Source organism: Trematomus bernacchii, unplaced genomic scaffold (genome assembly GCF_902827165.1).
Source record: "Trematomus bernacchii unplaced genomic scaffold, fTreBer1.1, whole genome shotgun sequence".
Taxonomy (NCBI): Eukaryota; Metazoa; Chordata; class Actinopteri; order Perciformes; family Nototheniidae; genus Trematomus; species Trematomus bernacchii.
In genome coordinates this window covers 359869-378845 of record NW_022988176.1, presented here as the reverse complement: position 1 = coordinate 378845, position 18977 = coordinate 359869, and the positions used below count along the sequence as shown (strand labels likewise).

At 40.7% G+C, this 18977-nt stretch overlaps 1 protein-coding gene across 1 annotated transcript; it reads right to left on the bottom strand.

Moving 5' to 3' along the window:
• Positions 1–4788: 4788 nt before the first annotated feature.
• trpv4 (transient receptor potential cation channel, subfamily V, member 4) lies at positions 4789–18013 on the bottom strand. Its single transcript, XM_034122304.1, has 17 exons — positions 17829–18013; positions 16178–16259; positions 15150–15598; positions 14359–14534; positions 13202–13354; positions 12355–12495; positions 10645–10943; positions 10337–10516; positions 9980–10138; positions 9090–9182; positions 8879–8952; positions 8375–8540; positions 8149–8215; positions 7349–7653; positions 6790–6917; positions 6576–6697; positions 4789–6453 (listed from the first exon to the last, which is right to left on the bottom strand). The coding sequence occupies exons 2-17, from the start codon at positions 16184–16186 to the stop codon at positions 6353–6355; spliced, it is 2622 nt and encodes an 873-aa protein (XP_033978195.1). The 5' UTR covers positions 16187–16259; positions 17829–18013; the 3' UTR covers positions 4789–6352.
• Positions 18014–18977: the final 964 nt, after the last annotated feature.

Here is an 18977-nt window from a genome sequence, read left to right as displayed (position 1 = left end):
TAAAAAGCTGGGCTGTGTTTGATCGAGGGGATTTGTTTTCTGTTGGATTATACATGGTTGCTCCCTGCCTGGCTGAGGGGCCCTGTGCGATGTGACAGATCTCAGCAAAAGAAAGAAAGAGGGAGAGAGATACAGGGAGGGATTTGGGGTCAGAGGAGCCTCGAAGCATCAGTAATCAGGATAATTGCCATGTTCCCGGTGCTGGCTTCAGCCGCCCCTCCTCGGCTCTGCGGCCTCATATTCAGATTCAACCTCTGAGGAATCACATGCCTCCCTGTAAGACTTATTGTGCCTAAATTTACTTAATTATAGTAAGTGAAATATTTATTTGTAATTCAGTTTTGAATGCTTGGAATAAAAAATGTAGAGTTACGTTGCCCAGGAAATGATAGATTACTCAAATCAGACATCATCTGGTGAGGACATTTAGATCCATAACTTATCTCTGTGGCTACAGACTATCGACTGTTAACACGCTTTCAAGGGCAATGAGACGCCTGCGCGAAAGGCCTGAGGGCAAAGTGGAGGGGAATTGACTTATGCTGGTTGTAAAAATCCCTTAGTAAATCCCAATAAGTCCATGAAGACCTTTACCCAGTGCAAAGGTCTAGTCGCATATTATGCACCTTAAATACTGCTGAGCAGGAGAGACAGCGTTCAGAGCAGGGTCAGCTCTTTCAGTCTCGCAACAGACGGGACGGGAGGGTGGGGAGGGATATAGAAAATAAAGGCAGCTGCTCGCTCCGTAGAGTCTTGGCGCTGCTTCTCTAACCTACAGATGACAGGGGGGGGGGGGGGGGGGGGGGGGGGGGGGGGGCGGTATGGGGGTGGATGTCCCCACCACACCGCTTTGGTCATCCTCAGTCGTGTCCCCTGGCTGCCCTTGGGCCCCTGGGGCTCTCATCTCACAGTCCTTCCCAGCATCCCTCCCTAACGTCTGCAGAAGATAAAGTCATTGGCTCCTACCTAGCAAGAAAATACTTTAATCAATACTGACAGTCCTGAAGAGGCTTGTATAGTTGACCCACCAGCCTTATACAGTAGCTGTGTTGCACAATATCAAATATATTTGTTTGTGTTTCGCTACAGATTTACAGCACATTGCCATCTCTTTTTGTGCTAGTGAATAAAACGGAATGGGCTGTGTGTGAGCAAACAAATTAAATGTTTTGAAAAGGTAAAAATTCAGCACAGGTCACAAAATAAATCAGGATATTTCTTCAAAGGCACAGACCCACAGCCGTTTTCTAAAAGGCGATGCAGCAGGTTGTAATTCCAGGAGTTTACAGCTTTTTATTTCTTCAGCGTCACAACTATATGTTCAGCTGAAAAAGCTTATGGCCTCCAAATATTCATTTAGTTTATGTGCTGGGTATATTGCTGTATCCAATCCAAACACAAAAGTCTGGGGATTTTGCTTTTTTTCTTCCTGTTTCCTTTTACTGTTTGTGTGGCTCTCAGAATGTTCCTGTGGACAAACAGGGCTGTTTTTCCCAAATTATCTCAAATGCACCAACGCTGCCAAAGTCTGAGGGTGCCGCAACCTTGAGAAAATAATATATATGGAAATGGGAAATCTTATTGTTCTCCCTGCAGTGTTGTATTTCTGTTTAAAAAATGATTTTGTCTCCTCAGGATGAAAAAATGTAAAGAATACCTTGCTTCTTTTTGGAAAATGATAATATATGAGTCTTAGATTTCGAAAGAAGAAGTCTGAATATTAAAAAAGCTGTAAAATCCTTTCGTTGTGGGGTTTTCAACTTTTGAATGTGCCTACAGCCAAGCATCCCAGTGATTGCTTACCTTACCCTCTCTCCAGTTCTGCAATCTCCCCCTAATCTCCCCACAACCATCATCTTCAATTTGCTCAAACTGCCACTGTCGCCCCTCCCTCCCTCCCTCCCTCCCAACAACCACGGTAGATATTTTGCTGTTCCCTGCTTTTTGTCAATCTCAGGACGGAAATTTCTTTATTTCAATGTAGATGGTTGGTTTTCATTTGACCTCTCCTCTCTTATGTATTATTGTTTGACATAAGTAAATAAAGCAGATGACTTCTACGCCTGTCTTGTTGCTATAACCATCCATTGTCTTTACTTCTTCTCTCTCTTGCCGTAAACATCTTCGTAACAATTTTTAAGACTACCAGTAATGCAGGTAAGCATATAAGTCTTAGGATTCACTTCGCACATGCACCGCCATATGCCGGGCTCTACAATCCTGTTGTTCACTTGACCTTTTCCACCTTTACAGCAGAGTATTGTGGCATCACTAAGTATGCTGGAAAACAACCCACAGTATAGACAGCACACTGCACGGATGATTGGCATTTTTCCTGGATGAGGATTTGGAGAAACTGCTCTTAAGCAGAGGCAAAGGCAAGCTAAGTATCTAATGCAATTTACCAAAGTGGCCAAGACAAGATGTCCTTTTCTGAGGCCTGGACATTTGAGTCATAAAATAAGGGAATATTAGCTGTCTCAAAAAACGTTTATCTAAACCTATTTTGTTACCAAAAAAAAGGACAGCCACTAATATTTGTTACACTCCGAAACTTCCCTGTGATTTCTTTCAGCATTTTATTTAAATTTGATGTCAAGCTATTAGAAATGTTGTATTTTTCCTTAAGATTTCATAAACTCACTACAAATGTACTTCCAGAAGATATGGTACACCATGTTGTGTTGCATTCTGATATTTAGCCACACAAGTAGCTTCAAGAACTCACAATTGATGCTTTTTCCTCCTTTCTCTCCTTACTCCCAACCTCTCCACCCACCTGAAACATCAGATAAGCTGCAGACTGATGAGCCGGTCGCCTCCACCAGAGCGTGTGGTAGTGGGAGACTGCACACTGATTTCATACACGCTCGCTCAGACAGAAAAAGAGCTCTGTGGAGCAGAAATGCTTCTCTTATTAGCAAAACTCATTCACCTGCACGCCACATTGAGTCCCTGGCAATTTCACAATAAATCATGAGAGATGCCTATGGAGGCCGGGCAGCAGGCTGATGCTGAGCCGTGGCCGTGCCCTCGCCTGTCAGTTTAGACACTCTGAATCATTTCAGGTTCAGCAGGCTCGTTTCATCTGAGATGAACTGAAAGGTCATCTCACACGCTACCTAACAAATATGTCCGTCTCCTCATCTCCCAGTGCTTCCAGTGATTGCTCATTCTGGTTAGAAATACCACGCCTTGGTGAGATATTTCACTGGATATTATAGAGGGAATTATTATAAGAAAGGAAATTAGCACCCATTGAATGTGGAACCTGCTTTTAGTTATTAACCCTGTTTTTCAGTTGTTATCCGTCCACCTTTTTGGATATTAGTGAAATATTTAGTAAGAGTGTGACCAGGATGTTTCCCTCTGTGTCCAGCTGCTGGACCTCAGGCAGACAACACATTGAATCCATCAGACAGTCTGAAGCGTTAGTTAGTGAATGAAGAACGAGTTGGCCGAAGCCCAGTCTGGTATCTGCTTGAGACTCATCAGCCTTAACACCTTCAAGCTTAACTGGCTGGACAATAGCTGAACAATTTGTACTGCCAATATCTAAGCTAGTTAGTTTACTAAGGACCTTTGGCTGAGTCTGTCAACTTTCCCCCATGTGTGGTTGCTAACTGAGGGCCGTTAGTTACAACATGATCCTGCTTGGCTGTCACTTTGGTTTGTTGAGACACATTTGTGGCAGCGAGCACACACATGCTGCAAGCAAGTGAGCCATTTTGTTAACAGCTCACACTTCCTGTTCAAGTGTGCGGTTCCAGAGTTGCTGACAGTGACACTTGCAGGACCGAGCCCTGCCCTACTTAGCAGGCTGCGGGGAGGAGGGCAGGCCAAGTTGTCAGCAGCGCTAGGTGCTCACTGCTTAGATAAACCTGGAGGATTAGTGGCCCAGTTAAAGTTGGGGCAAAGAGGATTAGCCTCTTCTCTGAGGTGGTGAGAGATTCCCTGTGTCCTTCAGCACTGCTGGCCTCATACAGGGGAGAGAGGAGGAGGAGGAGGATGAGAGGGGTGAGAGCCTGGTTATCATAAGTGAGAATCACCACTGTAGCGTTTTAAAAGGGAAAAGAAAGGTGAGGGGTAATGATGAAAGGTGAAAAGCAGTGAAGCAGTTCATAAATTGTTGCCAGCTTGTGGTTTCATTAGGAAGGAAAAAGCCCATAATTACTGGCCAGGTGTAACAGCGAGGTCAATGAGACATGAGATCCACTGCGAAAAGGCATTTCTTCAGTGCATTCCACAAACTATAGCCTATTAAAGGTTATAGTGCTAATAACAGTTAGCACTGACAATGTAATATTTACAGCTATAATTACAGAATATATGTGTGCCCTACAGTTTCTGCAGGAGTAGACTCAGCTAACAGGGATCTCCACAGGCAGCACAGACAGGAGTTTAGCCCTCTGCAGCCATCAGCAGGCCAGAGGAGGTACTGCAAGTAATTATTACTACAGGACTCAAAATCCTGTAATGACTGGTTTAGAATAAAGTGTAATGTGTAGTCAAATGTATGTGCATTTTGTAAAAAATATAATAAAAATAAATATTATAGACGAACAAAAACTTCTGAGAAAGATTATATAAATGTGTGGCCCCATCAATTTGAAAATACAGTAATATAACATTTAATTTTTTAAGCAACAATTAGAAACATGTCGTGTCAACATTGATATAAACCTAAATGTAGATATTTAAAGGTTTGTCAAACAATAGTTTTTCTTGGTAAAAATACAAATGCAAACACAATACAAAATCACAATTAAACAATATTTATTTCTTGCTTTGTTTTTGTGGCTATTGTTATTAGTCTTTTCCCGAATGTATTTTATCTTTCCTCACAATTTCAGACAGTTCATTGGATCACATATATATATATTGCTGGTGCTGGTTAGTAGCAACTGTACTAGGATAAATCAAGTCAATCATTTATCAGAGTAGGGATTGCAAAACATCTTTAGAAAAGAAAGTCATAGTTTTATACAAGAATAGGAAGACGGACTACTGTGTGGTTCATAAAATAAATTCAGTGTTTATTGTTCTGTGCAGCAATATACAAACAATATAAAAAAAATGCGTAGACATGTCTCTTTACAAAAACAATGTAAACATAGTGAACAATGACCTGTGACCCTCAACAGTAATGAATTAGTGAAAATGTATTGTATGGTGTATCTGCTCTTAATCAAACCCTGTCATGAAGAACAATAACACAAATATGTGTATACAAGCATTAGTTGCGCATAAACAAGATGCTCTATAAGGCAAGGAGCCAATTGCAATGAAAACACTGCAGCAAATAGAGGGAAGCACATAATGGCAAGGCCTGAGAGTTGATTATGCAAATACCCCAGCTGCAAAGGAACAATAACTCTGGAAATTCAAAGACAACCCATAACACGGGAGGCTATTGTCTCGCATTTGCATATGTGCTTGACAACTATAACCTGCTCATCATGCCCATCTTGTTCAGAACAATGTCTTTGTGTTCATATAATAATGCACACATTAGAAATTGGCATTGTTCAAATGAAAGCTGCGCTGCCTGAGCTGGCAGCCCGAGCCTGAGACTTTGTAACTATTTGATTAATACGGTATAAAAATTGAAATAAAATACACTTTATATAAAACATATATACTGTTTCTATGCACTTAACTACCATAGCCGGAACAATACAAATTAACATATACAATATAATCTTTATGATACATCATACAAGAACCTCTTAAATATATAGCAAGCACATAGAATCTGTCTATAAGTCTTTAAGCATTTTTCAGGTAGAAATATCTCTCATTGGGATTTTATCAGTAGATGACATTTCTATCAAATCCTTTGTTTACACTTCTGAGAGAATAATGCAGAGATTATGCTTCTGTTAAATCACATCAAACCCATCTTTCTATATTCTGTGACATTATATTACTACTGGAAATGCTGAAATATGTTTGATTCTCTTGAATCCCTGAGTGATCAGCCACTGATGTCTGAACTACATTTTTACAATATGTTTTTCTATCTTTTATGATAAATACAAAGCAGGATATAGCTCTCTGTGTCCTTAATGCTCAATTTTCTTCATTCTTTTATCTCAGCTTTGGTGTTTTTACCTGTATTTGGTGTTTTACAGATCAGTGATTCTCTAAGACATTGCACATCCAGTGTCTTTGTGTGATCAGTCCTATCACACTGATTACATTGATATATTTGTAATACTTTCTTTTCAACAAAAGGCACATGAAATCTGGCTAATGAGTCCACCTATTGATCAAAGTGTTCCCTCTCACTGGTGCTGATGGCTCTCTGCTGTCTCTATTTGAAATAAATACAGTCAGCCTCCTGCAGGCCTCAGTATTTGGGCGTCAGCGGCTCCATCTCCACCACCAGATCGCGAGGCCGTGGACCCTTACTAAACTCCACCGCCCGCGGAACCACTGTGGACCAGCGGTCTAGAGGGGGATAAGAAGAAGGATTTTGGTTTGATCTGTATGAATAAGTTAGTGTGCGCTCCACATGAATATATACTTATTTGTCAATGCATTTATTCATGAGAGCACAGTGAAAATCTCACCTCTCCGCAAGGCTTTGACGCTCTGCTGCAACCCATTGGCTTGGCAGGTCTCATTCTTGCCTGGATCCTCGTTGATTATTGCCAGGTTCTGATTCCAGTGGCACCAATTCACCTCATCCACCCTGATAAAAACAAGACAACATTCGGTTGAACAGTTTCCTTTAATGTGCTATAGGCGCTGCTGAGTGAGTATGATATGAGTCATGCATTATACCTGAAGCACCAGCGTCGATCAGGTGTGCCGTCCCAGTTTTTCCCAACAGTCACCATCTCCCCGGCTCGAAAAGACTTGCGAAGGCAGACTGGGAAAGAGCGCTCGATGTCCAATATGGTCGTTGCCCACTGTGAGTATGGGTCATGATTACTAAGGGTATTAGACACTCACAAATCTAAAATATGTTTTATTACTCAACTCCTGGTAACTAGTAATGCAGATGGATTTAGAATTTTGTATTGTCAATTGTGATATATCGTCTTTTACGGTTAGGGTTAGGGTTATTTCTGCCTTCACTGAAAAACTGTAAAAGTGAAAAGAAATGGTACATCTTAAACTTGTAAACATCACGTTAACATACTGGTGTTACGGTTCAGCCTTACGGAGCAGCACGGATGGTAATAATGTGTTGGAGTGGACGCAGAATTCTCAGAGATAAATACTTTACAACCCTCCAAAAATAAACCAAAACTTTAGCATGGAGAGTTAATAAGATATACATGTTTTCGTGAAACTGACTTTAATGAATGCCTATCACAAATATGTACTTGTAACTCACCTGAAGCTTCCAGATCTTCTTGCTCTGTTTGGACACCTGTGAGACTGTCTCCCCCATCAAAGCGATCAACATGTTAAGCAGCAGGACAAACGTGAGGATGATGTAGGTAACCAACAGGATGAGAAAGACTGCAGGATACTGCGCACTGTGAATCATGTCCAGTTCTCCCATCCCAATGGTTAGCTTAAAGAGGTCCAGCAGGAAAGCGCTGAAGGTGTCTTGGTCCCTGCAGTCGGGGTAGGTGGGGCAGCCCCCCTCACACTCTGTCCCCGGGGGAGGACACACCGTCAGCAGGGCCACCAGGGCTGAGGGAACAGAGGAGCTGGGTTATGTGTCTGTGAGCACCAACAGTTCACACTGTCCAACATTTCGGGAAAGACACATGATTATTATTATGAACAAGGACCATGCATAAAGATACTATATAGATAGAGATGCTATATGCCAGATTATAGCTAAAAGCTCATTTCCACCTGCAGTCCCTGGACACATAACAATCAACAAACATTACAAATATTTCATAATGCCTTTCACATAGATCAAATACAGATATATACAATATAAATACTAGTACATTTGAGGAGATAGCACTCTTTTCTTTCTGTTTAATATGATGCTACATCCAGGAGACATTTAGCTTAGCATATAAACTGCAAACACCATGCTGGCTCTATGCTCTGCTATGCTAATATTTACGTTAGTGGACATACATTTGAGTATTAGTGCTATCTCTCCTTTCCCAGAATATTAACTATCCCTTTCATCAATGGTGAGCTGTAAAGTTAGGTGACCAATCCTACCTGATGCATAACCAATCATGAAGAGCACGTATACCAGCAGGAATCTGAAAAGGTCTTTGAAAAGAATCTGTGAACCAAAAATAAAATCAGCATTAAGACACATGGAAATTATGATTATCAAGAGAACAGACGAAACGTTGTCACTCAATTATTGCAGAATTACCACAGCAATGGTGAAATGTAAGGTTAATTCATTTTCATTTGCTAACTCTTTCCTTTATCTAACCTTCTGGATCATGATGCTGTAGGTGCCAGTGAGCTTCAGGCCTCTGGTGAAGTAAAGCGTGTTCATCCAGCCAAGGACAAGTGCAAACACCATCACAGCCACGTAGGCCTTAATGCCAGACAGGTAGAGAGCAGCTGTGACTACAATCAGCACCGAGTAGATGAAGCTAGAGGGGACAGAGGAAGAGTTTGTCTTGAACCAACTCCAATGGTGAAATCTGTGATACTGAATTAATTATTAACAGAATAACATGATTTTTAACAGAATAAAGGCAGCTATATTGCTATTAATGTACATCAACACAGTTCATAGAGGGGCTCAATACTCTCTACTCTTTGTTTGGATCATTAAATATGTAAACTGTGAAACATGCCAGGTTATGAGGTTAAGCAATTAATTCCTTACTCAATTTAGAGATTGCAAAATGTGCCTTGAGTAAAAGTCAGCAAAATCTGCGCTAGAGGTGAAGAAGAGAAGGAGCAAGGACAGAGGATGGAGACTTACTACAGCAGTTGAAAAGATCCATCCATAAATAAAGACTTCACCCCAGGGCACTTCTTCAAAAAGAGGTCCTTAATCTGCAAAGAGCAGGAGAGACATTTCCATAATGACACCGACATCTTTTACAGGTTTGAGTTTGATGCAAGAGACTTGGAGACATCAGTGAGCAACACATGATCAAACCATAGAGAGGCATCAGAGCAAATTGACTCACGTTGGTGAGGAAGAAGAATATTCCTGATGCCAAGGTGATGATCTCCCCCGCCATGCGCAGGTAGTCAGAGGATTTTGTGTAAGGGTATGGAGGCTGGAAGAAAAGGAGGAGACATTTAGATAAACTGAATATAAACATTCTGGCGTTAAAACATAGTGCAATACACCATATCAGTTTATAATGGTGAGTTCAAGAATTAGTTCAACATTTTGGGAACGACACCTGTTTACTGTCTTGCCGAGACTTAGATGAAAAGATTGTCATTAAGGGCTATGTGAATTAAGAACAATGCATGATGATCACGTAAACCCCCATAAAAAACAACTGTGTGCATATGTGTAAAGAAAAGGTTAAACAAATAATATATTATATGTTAACAAGAGAAACCTCGACAGAACAATGCTAGCTGTTTCCCCCTGCTTCTGTTTTTTGTGTTAAGCTCAGATAGGCAGCTGATGGCTCTATATTCATATTTAATGTACAGATATGCAAGCGGTATCAATCTTCTATTTACTTTCAGGCAAGAAAGCAGATGAAAGTAACTCTCAAACATTTATTCATTAAATACAACATTGTTAACATTGAGAATGCACGTGTTCTGCTCTGGTACATAAACAATTAATTTAGAAAAACACTTTGAAGCTATCAGACGTAGCCTACAACAAATGTGGTCTTCAGATAAATCATACATACAGTACAGGCTACTGTATATACATATTTACTAAATGAGAAAGAAATAGCATTTATGGTAAAATAAAATGTGTCATCCTGAAAAAATGTTTGGCATCCTGACAATTCGATACTGCATGTTCATATTTAAATTTCAGATCAATCTGCTGCTATGAGATCTGATGTGGAAACATTTTCACACCCAGTAGTTTCACACCCACCTCTCCCTGTGAGGGTTGGTAATAAGCCACTACGGTGAAGATGATCATGGTGATGAGGTAGGAAACCACGCTGATGTAAAAGGTGACGGCACCGAACTTCTGCCATTTGGCCCTCAGCAGCTCGTTGATGGGCTCCACTGCCAGCATCTCATGGCGGTTCTGACAACAAGACCAGAAATAAACACTGATATAATGTACAGGAAATAAAATAATAAACACAATCTTTTATCGCACAGCAGTTTTATGTTAAATACATGTGTCATGCTAGGTGTCTTGTTGCTCTTAATGCTATGATCTTGAGAGACACTGTGCTGTTTCCTTTCATAGTTTAATTGAATTAATAAACCTCTTATTCACCTCATTGCGGCAGTTGTAGACCAGGATCTCCAGCACAGACGGTTCCTCTCCACATGTGTCCAGTGAAGACAGATCATAGAGGGAGGAGTACACTGGTCCATAGGCCCAGTCCTTAAACTTCCGTGACAGATGACGAACTTCCTCATCTTTGATTTCCCGTCTGATAATGTGCTGAAAAACCTGGAGGAATATGGAGAAAATTACCTACTGAGCTTTCACCTAACAACATTATGACCTGTGGTGATGTGCTGCACATTTCTCTTATTATAATGATGCTGCTTCACACACTGCTGTGTCATTATCCCTACCCCGATCTTGCCCAGCTTGGCGGCCATCATGAGGGGTGACATGCCATCGTTGTTAAACACCGTCTCCAGGCTGCAGTCTGGGTAGAGTTTGGCGCTCTTGATTAGCAGCAGGTCATACATCTTTGTGAGAAAACGTGTGTTGTCCTTGGTGTTGTCCGCAATGTGCACTAGGGCGTGCAGCACTGTGTTTCCACGTGAATCCTGGCGCCGCAGGTCGGCCTTTTTGTGTGGATTCTCAGTCAGGTAGTGCACTATGTCAGGCTGGTTAGTGCATGCAGCCAGTGAGAGAGGCAGCTCACCTAGGAAAACAGACACAGAGATATAACTTCATACTGAATTTACAGGAGATTAAATGAATTGTATTTCAGATTTAAAAAAGGCAAATCAACAGGAGGGTTAATTAAGAACTGTAGCCGGCGTCTGCATGTTTTTGCAAAGCTTACTAAACTTGGATCAAAGATTTGACTTAAATCCCCGCTATGAAAACAGCACAATTAGCAGTTGTTTGAGGGCGGGGCTCAATGGGGCCAGAGTGCCAAAAGCAGCTGCTGAAAATGAGCCGTTGCCATGGGTGACAGATTACTTTGTCACCTCACATAGAAACGCTCCTCTTCATGGATTTGCACGGGTGCATGCAGAGTGTTAGCGTGAGTCTAAATCCCATTAGCCATCAGCACTGCCAGGTTCCTGTTCACCTCAGTGCAAAGCTCCGCAGCAAATTACTCACACTGCGCCCGGACACGCTGGGATTTGGGAATGACAACCGTGCCAAGTGCAAATAGAAATCATCTCCACTGTGATGAGTGAGAAATATAATGCATGAATGTAATCAAATAAACAATTTTTAAAATGGGGTTAGGTAAAAATATGAAACAGAGTCCCCAACAAGCTACCTTTCTTTCAGTGATGTTGAAGACTAACATCAACATCAATTATACCTTCAATTATTATCTTCAGAAGGCTTTAAAGGAAATAGTGTTATTAATATAACACATAGTTATGTAGTAGGTTGTGCCCTAACAGACACCACAGAGGGCAGTGTTGAGTTTAGTTTACAGGTATGATGTATTTTCCTCTCTTACTGTTAGAGCCAGAGGAGGGTCAGCAGAGACTGTTCACTTTTCCTCATGGCAGCACACTGACACCTTTCATTGGACAATAATGCTTGTCTTTTCATGTGTTTTTGGAGCGCCTATGATGACAGTTTCTCGTACGATACTTCAGAAAACATTTGGCTATGAGGTGTCCTTCACCTCTGGACCACAGCAGTATCCTGACTGTGTTTGCTCGGCCAACTTTCTGCCACGTTAAAGGAAAAAGGGTGGGGTATCATGTCACCTCATTTGGCTAGTTTTCTTTACCAGGAACGTGTACCAACAATTTTCTTCTTGGCAGCTGCTATGAGGCAACTCTGTATCTTAGAAGACAGAATACCACTTGTGGGTGAAGCGGGAACTCAGAGCCAGGAAGGAAACTAAAAGAGTGACAAGTGAAGTCATAGAAACCACATCCACACAACATCATTACTACCATATGAAAAGAAAAGGCAGAAAACGGATAAACAGTTTTCTAGTTGTCTCCCTATAAACGTCTGCCTATAGTGTTTTGTCACTTAAAGATGGAGTAAAACGTCTGCGGAAAGTGGAATAACAGAAGCTGAATGAACTCTTTAGTTTCCACATTAGATTTATGAGCTGCAAAGGTTTTTACCGAAGTAGAAGTAGCCCCCCTCGTCTCTGGGCTGGAAAAAGCGTCCCCTCGCCTGGGCATGGACATCAGCGTCCTGCTCCACCAGCAGCTCCACATACTGCTTAGAGCGCCGCTCTATAGCGATGTGGAGCGCTGTCTGACCTGAAAAATACAATTATAAAGAAACACTTTAAATATCATTAGTTTTCCAAAGGGATGTTTTGTGAGCTGTTTTCAATAGGATACATATCAGTGAAAAGAATGCGTTTCGCAGAAGTAGTTAAGAAAATGACATGTTGAAAGTCATTCTGTAAGCAATAATGGCACAGTTATAAAAGAGAAAGGGGGGCCTCTGATGACCAATCATAGGCTTGAGCGTTGAGGTCATCAAAGAAACTCACTAAGAGCCATGAGAGGTTAGAGCTATTTATGAGCAGTCATACTTATGTAGAACGTATTACGTATGCTATCATAAAAATCTAATGAAAATTACAGAATGTAGGGCTAACCTAAATCAGGGAAAAGAGAGACACCATAACATGTGTGAAAAAGCTGTTTTTAAAACCTCTTTTTTGCAAAGGTGGACAAATATTTATTGACTTTTTTGTCAAAAATAATGTAAGGGATTTAAGCCAAACAAAGGAGGCCTGGATCTTCTCATTATCATACAGAGCTGTAATAGTAGCTGTACATACACATACATAACGTAAATACAGTCCTTAGCTTTCCCCATAATAGGGCCTCAACCTCCAGCCAGACAAGCTTCAATAACTCTCAACAAGACACCGTCTGTGCCAGCTTCAGCTCAGTGGAAGATGAAGGGACCATCTTGTATAAAACTGTAATCATTATTGGGTTGTGTCCATACCTCTGTAGTAGACGTCCCTGAAGGGCGTGTTGATGAACTCTCGGAGGTTTCCGGTCTTCTCTGCGATGTCCACCAGCAGAGGGATGGTGGCGTTCTGCCCGCCGTAAAGGTTCAGCAGGGCTTTGGGCAGACATGTCTTACCTGTGGACGGCTCTGATGGACGAATGAAATTAGAAACAAGAACAGTTTTAGTTTAAGTGCACCTTTTCATTTAAGTATAACTTCATTAACACTACCAATAATGTTTTATTAGAATTTATATCGTTTCAAATCATTCATATGAATGTCAGTGTCGCTTGCTGTTTTAGGTTGGTTTGGTTAAGTTTACATATGTTCTACTAATTGCAAAAGCAGCACATTTCAATCGATTTTTCTTTACTTGTATCTATTATTTCAATTGTTTATGAATTACATAAGAAAAAGCAGATTATTTATTCCTTTGCGTTTAAAGCTTTTTTAATGTTAATTCATGTTTACACAATCTTTGCAACACTTGGTATTCAGGTATTTAAGCTGGCTGAATATAAGCTCTTAATAATAGAATCATTGCTATTTTTTAACTAATTACACTATTCCACAATCTTTCCTCTGTCCTGGAAATGACAGCAGCACTCGTGTGTGTTCCTGCTGGGAATATAGTAGTAGTGAATTATAGGAAATGTCGCACGCAAATAATGAAATAGATCAAACTGTCAATGACAGAGGTCAAGAAAGCCCTTCACTATTTTTAGTTTCTTAGTTTCAAAAGAAGAAAAACAGTGTAGCCCTGTTTAACTCCATGAAGGAGATGGCAGTTTGCTGTGATTTCTCTCTGCTGCTTGTTATAAGCCTGTAAAAAGTTCTTAGACACACAGGAAGCCTTCCTATAGGCCTGCCTCTAGCAGGACACAAACACAACTCCACCTTTTCCCTCTCATATCCTTTGAGCCAAAACAAGCAAATAGGGGAGCAGGAGAACAAAAAAGGCCAAAGGTAGAAGTCGGCCCCAGATAAACTGAGTTTCTGTTGCAGAGCAAAGGCAGAATAAACATTCAAGACAGGGAATTTGGACAGAAACTGTGTCAAATGAATCTGTGTAAAAAAAAACTGCCCTCCTATCCAAACACAACCTTGTTGATTATGTGATGTAAGTGACAACCTACACATTTTAGACTCACCTTTAAACTCTTCATCAGTTAACCTCTTTTCCTGACTTTGCAGGTACTCCAAGAGGCCTTCAAGGGCCTCTGCGTCTGCGTGTGACACGCAGTCGAACAGGAGCGAGCGGTTGAATATTTTCATTACTCTCGGTGGGTCAGAGCTTGGAACATCATCACAGGTTGTCTCAGATTTACTGAGGAGACACAAGAACAAGACATGTTGTCATACATTCATGGTAAAATGCATATAAGTTATTAAAACAAAATAGTCGTGTCTTTCCTTTGAATCCATGGATTCTGATCACATGTCATTGACATAACATTTAGACTTGAATGGATGTTTAATGAACAACAAACCATCTATTAAGCAGAAATCCACACCCTTGAGTGTTCCAGAAGAAAGACCTCTTTGTTTATGGGACAGGTAGAGCAGCCTAAATATTACCTCAATGGCTGCAGAGAGACCAACAACATGCTCTCTGTTCGACCAGTGAATGGCCTGAATGTGTGTGTGTGTGAGGATGTGTGTGTGTGTGTGTGTGTGTGTGTGTGTGTGTGTGTGTGTGTGTGTGTGTGTGTGTGTGTGTGTGTGTGTGTGTGTGTGTGTGTGTGTGTGTGTGTGTGTGTGTGTGTGTGCATACTTTCTTATGTGGCACACCTCTGTTAACAGAGTGGAATTGGTAGGAGTTTTTTCCTTTTTTACGATACAATTTTTCCAATCAGCTCTTTTCAGTCTAGTTTCACTAAGTTAGGAACCCCTAAACCATCAATTCTAAAAGGACACACATTATGACATTCGGGAAACACACCCTCTTGGGAGTTTCTTCCTGCGTCTCTTCTGGTTGCTGGTGTTCCTGCATGTACCGTAGTCAAAGAGCGAGTCCATTGGTGCTTTCTTGGGGCCTTGCACCACATTTGAATCATATATGGTGGATTCCAATAGGTCCATATGGGTGGAAATGCCCTTTTTGAAAGCACCCTGGAACTTCATCCGCAGGTTCTGCCTGCTTTCTGCGGGCTGGCCGGGCTGAACCAGCTCCAGGGCTGAGTCCTGACTCGTGTCCTGAGTCGTGTCCTGAGTTGACGGGGAACCGTCCCCGTTCTCAAACAGGTGGGAGAGCTCAGACAGGGCGAGCGCTGCATCGCTGTCAGGCTGAGCAGCCCCGCCATCGCCTGTGTCCACAGAGAGGGCAGCTGATGAGAGGGTGTCGGCCTTGGGCAGGACGGGGTGGCACCTTCTAAAGAGAGCAGAGCGGCCCTGGAATAAACAAAATGTTCTGGGTGAGCTGCACCGCCTTAAGGTAGTCAGGAAAGTCTTGTATACATGGAAAAATAAGTCTTAGAGTTTTCTTGTTAACACACAAAAGTTATGTGGCCTATTCATTCAGTGTTACCAAGGCTAAAGCATTTGGCCTCATGCAGGATTCAATAAACTAACTAGTTGTTATTCCACTTTTTTGGTAACCATTAATTTCTGGGACTCACCCATGTATTCTTATTTGTATCTAATTTCTTAGGTTAGAGATGACTTAGTCGTATATGAGTAGTCAAATCTCTTAAATTCCTTTCTTCTTCTTCAAGTTACAGCACATCATGTTGCGAAATAATTGTATATCAAGTCACTTACCTTGTGAGATACAAAAGATAAACATAAGGAGAACTAAATAAACAATCCAGAAAACACTAGCCACTTTAAAGAGAGAAAAATGGGGCACATTTTTTAATTTAAATAACATTATAATTGCATTGACACTACAATTATCAAATGAACCCCGCAAATCGCTGGAAGTTTACATTTTAAGGTAGACTAGACATTTGGCATTTAACCCCACCGTACCTCATTCATCCCTTTTATCACAATGGTGTGCCAAATTCCTCTTCAAGGGAAACTGGAAAGGATGCTGAAGCATGTGGGCATCCTGTAGAGAAACAAAAAGAGTCACCATTAATTGACACAGGAGAGAGAAATATAAAATCTGTAGGTCCTGGTTGAAATAAAGGAGCTCTGACGTTTGGGGTTGGGATATAAGGAAAAGGACAGGTCTGATGCCAACACTAATAACATGTCTCTGACTCCGGCCTCTCATTGGTCAGAAGTTACTGTTTCCTCTTGCAGGCAGAATCACACCAACTGTATGTTTAACACTGGATATACTAACTCAATACGACTTCTGCTTTTCTGCACACACGAACACACAGGTTACTGCTACATTATCCTATGTAGTCACAAGTTTCCCCTGCAGCTTCCTTACAAATGAGATGCCTTCCTGGGTTTGTTCATGACATTGACAAGTTATCTAAGCCAGACTTTGCTGCAGAGGAGCAACACAAACAGGGCGCAGGGGTCCCACTAAGGGGGAGGAATGACTCACAACCCTTCCTGACACACAGGGATTATCATGCCTTTACACCTCAATGGGCATTTGATAGTAAAAATACAGAGGAACACAGAGAGTTAGTTATTAGGGGAAGATGTCAGGCAGAGAGGACCCGCTGAGTATTAAACCTGTCACAGTGATAAAATAGGATCATAAAATACAAAAAGAAAGAGGACCCAAAGCTCAGATCTTATCCACTTATTGGGTCAGAAAAGTGTACATCCTCTTGTAACTAAATGTGGGTGATGTAGCCTCACAGATATAAGACTTCCTGCCCAAAGTCACTGCTGCTGATGTGACTCCCAGCGGCTCAGGAAGAAATCACTACGGATTATCAAATACCCCCATCACCCCAGCCACAAACTGTTCTTTCTGTTGCGGTCTGGCAGACGTTACCGCAGCATCCTGGCAATGACAAGAAGATTCGGAGACAGTTGCTTCCCGCGGGCAGTGAGACTGTTAAACAATTGAACTGTTGAAACAACTTCAAAACATTCTTCTGCTACTCAGTAATATGTATCTAATATCTAATATATCTAATTCCAATAACTTGTATATAGACTCGTACTGCACTATTCCACATCATCACTTTATTTTATAACTATTTTTCTCTTTGTATTGCTCTTGCTATCTGTATTGTTATTATGTTATTATGTTGCATTGTTGGAGAAGCCTGTGACATAAGATTTTCAACTACATAATTACTCTGTAGCTATGTCAGATTGACAATAAAGAACCTTGAACCTTGAACCTTGTGACACTATCCAGAGCCAGAGAGGCTGCACGCTCTGCCTGGAGCCTAATGGCTACTGGGAATAACAGTAACAACAAACACAGCTCATTCATATTAGATATTAGATTAGATTTAGATTTATTAGATTTTATTAGATTTTACTATTAGATTTTAAAGATCTCACCATTTATAAAAAAACACAAACAATCATATGGATTAACTGGGCAAAAATATAAACTTAAAAGACATTTCTAGAACTGAGTATGAACACTGTGTTAAATTATAGAAACGTATTTATAACTCATACACTAATACGACCTCAATCATATTTTTCTGAAGGCATTTAATTAACAAAAGGGATCAGGAGTGTTACTTACCTTGACCTTATCTCTTTGTTTTATTTGGTAAACTAGTCCGAAGCTTTTTCCAAAAGTTTGAAACTTTATTTCTCCCTCTCAGTCTCGTGTAAGAGGCTCCTTTGCTGTCCTTGCGAGTTTTATCCCTCTGAGTTGAGCGTCGGAGTGCTGGTAAAGTCCGCCAGAACAACGGATGCTTTCACAGGTTTTGGGTGGGACAAGTAAGTGACCGCTGCGTGCAGGGGTAGGAACCACCGCTGGAGGGGGGTGCAGTACCAGACACGGCCGCTAGGCGCTTACTCAAACAAAACACTAAGGTAACTCTGAGCCTCTCTCTTCTTCCTGGAAAGTTATACATTTACATGTCATCAGTCATGTCATGTCAAGACCTTTTGTTTTCAGCATTCATAACTTTTAAAGCTTTTGTATGGTAAAATATTAACTTATTTCTACATGGTTGTGAGAAAGTATTATTTGTACTGCAAGACAAAGATCCATTACATGAGTAAATGCAAAACATATTACGTTATTATAACGTAATATACTAGTAATAAACATTATTATGAGTAAAAATCCAGCGTTCATGATCTTATATAAGCATAAATTGTAATATCGTATTACTAATAAAGGACTGGCTTATCTAAAGCCAGTTGAGTAGCACTTGAAATGTTTTGGCTCTATGAAACCTGATGTAGGCCTACTTATATGATTCTGTTTTCTTCAAGTTTGTATCTTCTTGATCAAATGCACTTATTGTAAGTCGCTTTGGATAAAAGCGTCAGGTAAATGCAATGTAATGTAATGTACTGGATTATTATTAGTAATGCAATGCAATGAAAATGCATTAGAATTAGAACATACGTTATCAGAATAGAAATTAGAATAAACATACGTATTTACTTTCCGCCATTGAAGATCTGAGCAGAGTTAATCAGTTAAAACAATTGTGGAAAATTGTATAGCTTCACCAAAAGATTAAGAAAATTACATAAATTATTAAATATCTTTTATTGTAAATTCTAGTTTACATACATTGAAAATAAAAGGTTTGTTTTTTTGCATTATATATTTGCACTGCAACATAATCTCAGCCACAAGAGACATTAGCTGAGCATTTCAGCACATAAACTTAAAACAATACTGACTAACGAAAGGACACCGACAAAACCT

Coding starts and splice junctions, on each gene's coding strand:
- trpv4 (XM_034122304.1), bottom strand. Junction 8,953..9,089: donor TATTCTTCTTCCTCACCAAC/GTGAGTCAATTT, acceptor TGCTCTTTGCAG/ATTAAGGACCTCTTTTTGAA. Junction 8,216..8,374: donor ACAGCATCATGATCCAGAAG/GTTAGATAAAGG, acceptor TTTGGTTCACAG/ATTCTTTTCAAAGACCTTTT.